This window comes from Solanum tuberosum, unplaced genomic scaffold (genome assembly GCF_000226075.1).
Source record: "Solanum tuberosum cultivar DM 1-3 516 R44 unplaced genomic scaffold, SolTub_3.0 scf00052, whole genome shotgun sequence".
Taxonomy (NCBI): domain Eukaryota; kingdom Viridiplantae; phylum Streptophyta; class Magnoliopsida; order Solanales; family Solanaceae; genus Solanum; species Solanum tuberosum.
In genome coordinates, this window is record NW_006238977.1 from 1,803,122 (window position 1) to 1,812,356 (window position 9,235).

Here is a 9,235-nt window from a genome sequence, read left to right on the forward strand (position 1 = left end):
TAGCCGAAGAAAATTTGAATATATTTGCAAATAAAAAAGTGGAAGTCCAAGATAAAAGAAAATATATATTTATCAAACTGAAAATCCTCTCCAAATAATGATATTGATAAGTATAATGTTTTCTTATTTTTTTCCAATTTATTTCATTCAATTTGATTTGTTTTTGTCATATTTTGTACATAAATTCTTTAAATCAAATGATTGAACCATGAATCTATTCTTCTTCAAATGTGTACTGTTGTTTGTTAAATTAGTTTCATTCTTCTTATCTTCATTTTTTATGGGGTGTATAGATAGATTATTTGATGGCTAGCTGAAGAAAATTTGAATATATTTGCAAATAAAAAAGTGAAAGTCCAAGAAAAAGAAGAACAATATTTATCAAACTGAAAATCCTCTGCAAATAATGATATTGATAAATATAATGTCTTATTGTAACTTTTAGTTTATTTCATTCAATTTGATTTGTTTTTTGTGATATTAGTACTTAAATTCTAAAAATTAAATGTATAAAAAAGACTTCTTATATTACAAAATATCAGATAATTTGAAATTATTTTATCGATATTGAAATAAATAATAGGTCATTTAGTTAATTAGAAATTACCATTTAATTAATAAGAGAATATGCACCATTGTGTATGAGATCGAGACAAATAGTAAGTTTCAAAATATTAGATCAAAGAGAATTCAAAATTAAGATTATTTTTTTTATAACATGGAATTCAGACATTTTTAAAAAATATAGAATTTATAAAAAAAATTAAATAGTTAATTAGGAATTATAAAATTATTTTTAAAATGATAAGTTAGTTATTTTAAAATTATAAAAATATTTGTAATTTTTTAAATAATTGAGACTGACTAATTATTAAAAGTTCAAATTTTGAATTTAATATTTATAATTTTTGAAGATAGTTACACTTTTCTGACTTTATCATAATTGTAAGATAATTATATAACTAGAAGGTACTCTCTAATAGTGCATGTAATTATTTTTGTTTGTTACAAAAATATTTTTATGTGTACGTAACCTCTAATTTTTATCTCAATTATGTAGAAACTTTAATAGTAATCATAAATAATTTCAATCATAATTATTAATAGAGCATTTGAGGAATTATTACTAAAGGTATTTATGTTAATAAAAAATAAATTGTTGTATGTATTATTAATATATGACTAAAGAAAATAACACGGGAAAGAAAATAGTAAGTAAAAATTATACGTTGTATTGAAATATATTTAAGTTAATAAAAACAGAAATTGTTGTAAGTATCATTTTTTATGATTAAACAAAAATAACAATTTGAAGAAAATGATAAATAAAGATTACACGTTGTATTAAAATAATAAGTACTAATAATAAATTTTATAATAGTCATAAAAGTAATTTACGCAATAATTACTATAATAGAATACTAGAAAAATTAGATAAGTTCCTCGACATATAATCATTGATAAAAAATTAAATTATTATTTTCTTTTTCGAAAGTTCAAAAGTAACTTATTCAGTATTTGTGATTAATTATTTTCAATGATTAATAAAAAATGTATCTATCATGAACATGTTTCTATTATTATATATGACATTATTTTATATTGACTCTATTTTAAATTATTTTTCTATTATCGTTTGACACAAATTTAAGAATGTAAAGAATATTTTGAATCTTTTGAATTTGAAAAGAAATATATGCAAAATATATTAACATGTCATTTAATCTTATGATATTTTACCTTTCATGTGAAATATTTTTACTAATAAATTGTTAATATGAAAAATATATTAATATATCAATACTAAATAAAAATAATAAAGGACAAATATGTAAAAATATTTCAACTATTTGATGTTTCATGAAATTAAATTAATCATAAATTCATATATAGCCGCGTAACGCACGGGTACTTATACTATTTACAAAAATATAAAACAAGACTATATACATATATGTACAATAAATTTTTATGTGATCCGATCTATTCCCAGACTAATTATTCTTTATTTTCCCTCACCCAAAAGATTGCAAAACAAATAAAGAAGAAAATTCAAATTGATTTTACCATAGAATAAGGGTCGCAAAAAGGGATATTATATATTGTATATAGTAAAATCAATATATTGTCCGACTAAAATTCAGTAGGGAAGTGAATTGTCGAGATGTGAGGACAGGTAAGAAACAAAATGTAGTAATTCATATGTATTTAAATTATATGAAGATACAACTTTTAACATACTAATTTTTATACATATGCAGGTATACATAATTCATTCATATTTTTCAGACATCTTAGTTCACATACAACTCTTATATCACTAACACCTATTCAAATTTGATAAACAATTAATATCTAGTTTCATACACTAATTTAAGCAATGTTCAAAGTTTTATATTTATTTGAATGTGTTCAAGATGTCACATACTACGTTGATACACAAGTTGTTCATAGTGTATATAACATTTAAATAAAGTTATAAATCGTCGTTTAAATAACGTGTATCAACAAGTTGTTCATAGTGTCACATACTACGTTGATACACAAGTTGTTCATAGTGTGGTTACCCCATTCAACTATAACACTTTTTTTAAAAAAGACACTCAAACTTTGCAAGGATCCTAATACCCCACTGAACAATTTGAAAGTAATATAAATGGTTTTTTGGTCAAACCCACTTATAAAAAAGAAGGTGAAAGTATGCACCAATTGTTGCTTGTAATGTGTCAATTTTTTATAATTTTATAATTTTTGTTTTTATTTACATTTTTTTTTTGTTTTTTTAATTTTAATTCTTTATTTTCTTTTGCTTTTTCAATTCACCATCAGCGCCATGCTATACACCATTTTCACTGTGTTTATTATCAAATTAAGATTAAAATTGAAAAATCAAATCAGCTAGCAAAGTATTTTTTTTCTTAAATTAAAATCTCTATCAAAATATTATTTTGTGTACTTTGCCTTTGATTTTTGCAAATCAACACGGTTGTATCTGTAAAAACGGAAATTCTCTCTCCGAGCTTGGATGGGATAATTTTTGTTTGGTCTGAAGACGATTTTCATCCCCGTAATTGATTAGGAGTCACTGAAAATAATGCCGACGATTCTTTCTTTAACGTCGCCATCATCTTCCAGCGCTTCTCACCTTGCCGATCAAAAAGGAGGAGAAGATTTCCGCCGGTGAAGAAGGAAGAAAAGAAATCTGTGGATGAAATGGCAAACTTTGTCTTTGTTGCTATCGGAGAGGAAATCCACTAGTTGCCATTCAAAGAGAATGAAAAAAAAAAAAAAAAAAGAGAAGAGAAATCCTTGAAGTCATTGCCATCTCATTCAATGGTGAAGCTCTTAGGAAGGAGAAAGAAGAAATAAAAATTTAACTCTAAAATAAAAAATTATTTATATATTTAATAAAAAAATATTGAAAATAAAAAGTTTTTTTTTTTTAGTTTTCACGCTCTTCAGGCGAGTTATATACATTCTCTGTCTTAAATGTCGGAAAAGGGTTTAAATTTTTTACTTTAATTAAACTAGTTTAGGGGTGTATTAGGACCCCCGCAAAGTTTAAGTGTCTTTTTCAAAAAAAGGTCATAGTTTAGGGGGGTTTCTATGTATTTTCTCTTTTTACAATGGTAAATCAAAAATTGAGTGAGTGGTGTCATTTGTCATACTGAAAGAGAGAATAACTGTTTTTTTCAAAATAAATTTGTGAACAATTCCTTGAAATATCAATGACTTCGTAAAGGAGGTTGACTGAACAATAGAGAGAACCAAGTTAACGAAAGATACTATATTTTATTTAAAAAAAACTCGAATAACACGATCTGTAATTAAGAAAACTTTTTATAGTAAAAAAAATTGATTTTCTTGAATGTATGTTGATCGAATATAATAAGTACAAAAGTGTTGATTGCGTATGTTTAACACAAACTCTATATGATTAATAGAAACAACAACTAGTTCATCAAATGAGAGAATCATGGAATGCTATAATCTAAGAGAAATTTATTAGAATTATATCAATAAAATACTTTATTTTATTGTATATACATGTCAATTTCGTAAAACATGGCTAATGGATATTAATTTGATGTCTTAGTTGATACTTGGTTTGTTGTGTCAATTTTTTGAGAGGAACTTTCAAAAATAGCGAAGGCTTCAAACATTATGAGGTAAAATAGGTATAGTTTACTTAATTAGGATTCATAGCTACATGTTAGAAGTGGAGAGAGGAGAGAGACAAATTATGTTTGTATAACTGCTGGACAATTGTATACATGTATATGTATCAACGATTATATTTGTATATTTGCTAGATAATTGTATATATGTAATTAGTATGTATATGTATTAATGAATACAATTTGTATCCGATTACAACTTGTATCACGAATACGATTGTATCAAGTTCAAGTATTTGTATAATTGATTGTTATCATTCGTATCAATGTTGTATCAATAGTATTAACAAATACAATTCGTATCAATGAATAAATTGTATCAATGTTGTATCAAGTCCAACCTTTGTATTTGTATAATTGATTGTTATAATTTGTATTAATATTGTTTCACTGAATACATGTGTCTTTGTATTTTGTATCACTAAAAAAAATATGTATAGTTGACACTTGTAATTTATATTTGTATAATTGATTGTTATCATTTGTATTGAGAGAGAGGAGATAGAGAGATGAGAGAGAAAAAGAGAGGAGAGATGATAGTATTAAAATCCTAACTATAGTTACAAGTGGTAAATCTTTCAAACTATAATTGTATATTATAATTACATATTGCATGTTTGCCTGATTACATAATTTTTCACTTTTTCTTATGAGAAGTAATTGGAGGCCCAAATTAGTAACACACTAAAAGGCCAGCCCAACTTATCCAGAGCCCAGAGGGCTTGCAAGGTTATAACAAAAAAAACTAGGGTTTTAGTATTTCTCTCGTCTTCTTCATCGAAGCTGCAAAAAATACAGAGAAATTCATAGACCAACAAAATGGTTCGTTCTTCTATCCTCCATTTCTTCACTCATTAAGTTTGTATGTACTATGATGCATCTATTTATCAATCTTTTACGCTTTGCTGAGTTTTGTTGCTACAACTTTTTTCATGGATTAATATCATTGAATGGAAAATTTTCTACTAGACCTAAATTATATGTAGAGACATTTTTCAATTACTGGGTCGGTGGAAAAATCAAAACTTTATGAAGGAAATATTGGGTTCGTTCCATATTTTTACTTTGGTCATTTATGCTCTCTTTTGTCTTTTGAGTTTTCAGGATCAGTTGATGTAGAGATTCTGGAGTTTTGAAGTTAAAATTTACTTGTTTTGATATTATGCGAGTGAAACTTTAGATTATGTATTGTAGTTTTGCTATAGAGATGCGACCTGAAAATTAATAGGATCCCAGATCGGTTCAAATAAGTGTACTGTTTCTACTAGTAGTTTTGGATCGAGTACTGGTTGTAAACATTTCTTTTTATGTTCGTAAATTAATTTTTGTGTCATCAATTTTTTTTCTGTTTGATTACTTTTATCAGTCTGGTTGTATACATTTCTTTTTATGTTCGTAAATTAATTTTTGTGTCATCAATTTTTTTTCTGTTTGATTACTTTTATCAGTCGATTATGTTGTCTTGGTGTGTTACTCAGTTTTGTGACATATTTATGGAAGATGGAGTGTTTATTCGGGGTTGATTTATGCCCTTTACATGATCTATATGGCTTAATTTATTGTTCTATGATGAGTTTTGGCCCTTTACATGATCTGATGGTTTAATTTCCGGAAGATGAGTATGAGTCATGACTTGTGCGAACCTTGTTTATGGAAGAGTGTTTTCTTTCTTAAGACAATTTTGCCATCCCTTATGTCTATTGATCTTTAGATCATAAAGTGGTTGATTGGTTTTGTGTTATGCATCATATTGCATACTTGGTGTTGCTTTAATTTTTGGAAACAAAACGCATGTTGAAGATATATCGAGGAAAATTTCAACTTGCGCTTTCATTTATTTACAGGCTAGAGGTTTGAAGAAGCATCTGAAGAGGCTCAATGCCCCAAAGCATTGGATGCTTGATAAACTTGGTGGAGCATTTGTAAGTGAATTATCTTTGAGTATTTTCCAAGTAACTCGAGATGATTTGGAGCTGCTTTAGCTAAAAAAATTCTGTCGTTTGCTCTATAGGCTCCCAAGCCATCCTCTGGGCCACACAAGTCAAGGGAGTGCTTGCCATTGGTCATTATCATGCGAAACAGGTTGAAGTATGCTCTCACATACAGAGAGGTGATCTCAATTCTGATGCAACGACAAGTTATGGTTGATGGGAAAGTTAGGACAGATAAGACATATCCTGCTGGTTTCATGGGTAAATGCTCTTTTTCTACCTTTTCCGTTGTTGGTATCTTTTCTAATGCACTGTCAATTCATGTTGTATTAATGGTATTTGATGTTTACAGAGTCCAAACATCTGTCTTTTATTATAAGTAAATACTTGAAAATAATACTGAAATACTGGTTGGTAAGTTAGTTTGATAGATAAAACATCACATTAAAGTTTAATTCTTTGAACAGTTTAACGAAATTTGATTTATTAACATTGTGTAGAAAGAGAATTGTGTTAAATATTTCGGGTAACATTCTAAAGTAGGGAGAGTCACATTAATTGGAACTTCTGGAGTACTATGGATAGGTGGTCTGTTTGTCAATAGAAGTTTTTATTAAATTTTCATATGACATTCTCTTTCTTTTGGCTGTCTTGCTTGTTTCACCCTTGAAAATGACTAATGCACGTTCTATATACAGATGTCGTTTCAATTCCGAAGACTAATGAGAACTTCCGTCTCCTTTATGACACTAAGGGCCGATTCCGTCTTCACTCGCTCAGGGACGAGGAGTCAAAGGTAGATTAATATTTTAACTTTTGCATTTGTGACGAATGTCTTTGTTAGAGTCATTTTCTGACCTTGTATAGTTTACTGGTGGTATACTGCTCTTATTTGAATGATGTTCTTCCGATTTGCAGTTTAAGCTTTGCAAGGTCCGCTCTGTGCAGTTTGGTCAGAAGGGGATCCCATACCTGAACACTTACGATGGAAGAACAATCCGCTATCCTGATCCTCTCATCAAGGCCAACGATACTATAAAGCTGGACTTGGAATCCAATAAGATTGTTGATTTCATCAAGTTTGACGTTGGGAATGTTGTGATGGTGACTGGAGGTAGAAACAGGGGACGAGTTGGTGTTATTAAGAACAGGGAGAAGCATAAGGGTAGCTTTGAGACCCTCCACATTCAGGATTCACAGGGTCATGAATTTGCTACACGTTTGGGAAATGTGTTTACTCTTGGTAAGGGTACTAAGCCGTGGGTTTCACTACCCAAAGGTAAAGGAATTAAGTTGACCATCATCGAGGAGGCAAGGAAGAAGCTGGCTGCTCAATCTGCCACCCCTGCTTAAACCGTCCAGGTTGCATCATCCACTGTTCAAGTCAATTTCACGCTTTACAGCGTGATAAAGTTAAGTTTTGTAGTTTGGACTCTAAATGTTTTGCTTTGTTTAGTAATACATATTTTATTCTGCGAGCAGCCTTTTGAATATTTGTATTCTTGGTTTTAGCATGCCAAGCTTTTTAATGAGAAGATGATTAGACTCCTTTATGGATCAATCCTTGTTCATTTTGTTCCAGATTTGAAATAGTTTCTCCTTTCCCATTTTCTTTCAAGCCATAGAGTAGTAGTTCAGATGCTATGTTACTGCTGAGGGTTGTATTTGCTTCATTGAGTATATCATGTCAAGATTCTGGTCAACTCGGCTTCTACACTTTATTTTCTTCTAGTGCTCTGACCAGGTCTTGAGAGTTTAGGATTGTACCGGTACCAATTTGCTATCTTGTCTTAGAACAGTCTGCGCAAAACTATTATGGTAGCATCTATAGTCCATACTATTTCGACTAATTCACCAGGTAGTTGCTATCTTCCACCAGCACTCACCAACGGAAAGAACTCACTTGATGTTCTTGTTTGTTAGGATTTGAACCTTTGATCACTCAAGTCTTCTTCCACATCATCCATTGGATCATTTGAGTCTTTGAACCTTTGAACATTCTCATAGGTAGTTGCTATCTTCCACCAGCACTCACCCAACTCACTTTATTACAGTTGGGTGACACCTCGCCCCTCCAGTGAACTGTTTTGAGTGTTTGGTACCCGTATTGATCCTGCATCATACACTAATGCTACAGAAAACTCGATAAAAGTAGCGATAGCAGTGGGCTGGGTCAAGTATTGCATTATGGGGTGTGGGGTGGATGCAGCTGCAGGTTAAAATAGTAATTTTTACTTTCAACAGTTTATTGGATTTTGCTCATCATATCCTCCTCGTGAGCCACCCTGACCACCACCGCATTGGGTTCCATTCGGAGATTTCATACCTGGGTTCGAACCCTTAGACCTTTGGTTGACAGAAGAACAACTCTATCCACACCACCATATCCTTTAGTGGTATATTGCTGCAATTTATTTCACTACTACCACAAAAATCCTCTTGATTCATTTGTAGAAAAAATTATCAGAACCCCAAGATCACATCTAAATTTGGATTGAATTTTTAAAAATATTTTTGAATGTATTCATTAAAAGTACTTCGATGAAATTATATACAAAATTGAGAAATATTAATGGTGATTTGAATTGATTTAAGGTTAAATTCATATACTAATTAAGTCAAAGAAACACTATATTGTCTATATTGTTGTATATGATATTAAATTTTCATTGATATATACTAACATAAAAAATATAAACAAGAGGAAAAATATACATCGACTTAAAAAGCCATTTCCCCTAATTTTCACACATCCTCAATTATATATGATGTATATAAATGGTATATATAAATATACAAGTAGATATATGCAAATATACCCTTTCTCTACAATTAGCTAGGCCTAGTTGCCAATATATATGATGTGTTTGAACAAAGTAATTTCATAAAACAAATTTTTTTTTTTAAAAAACTATTGAGTTTCTTATTTATCCTCCATAAATATTATTTATTCATGTTATATATATCCTTTTAAGATAATAACATATTCAGTGTAATGTCATAAATGAGGTGTGAAAAAATTGAAGTGTACGAAGATCTTACATCTACCTCATAAAGATATAGAGGTTCCCCAACTGATGCCGACTAACATAGAGCATGCCAAATAATTTTAAAGATATAGAGGTT

At 29.5% G+C, this 9,235-nt stretch overlaps 1 protein-coding gene across 1 annotated transcript; it reads left to right on the forward strand.

The window, feature by feature from the left end:
* Positions 1 to 4,973: 4,973 nt before the first annotated feature.
* Positions 4,974 to 7,670, forward strand: LOC102605939 (40S ribosomal protein S4-like). Its single transcript, NM_001288164.1, is given in 5 exon segments — positions 4,974 to 5,000; positions 6,023 to 6,100; positions 6,190 to 6,370; positions 6,808 to 6,905; positions 7,028 to 7,670. Coding segments are annotated over 5 exon segments (795 nt in total). The 5' UTR covers positions 4,974 to 4,997; the 3' UTR covers positions 7,463 to 7,670.
* Positions 7,671 to 9,235: the final 1,565 nt, after the last annotated feature.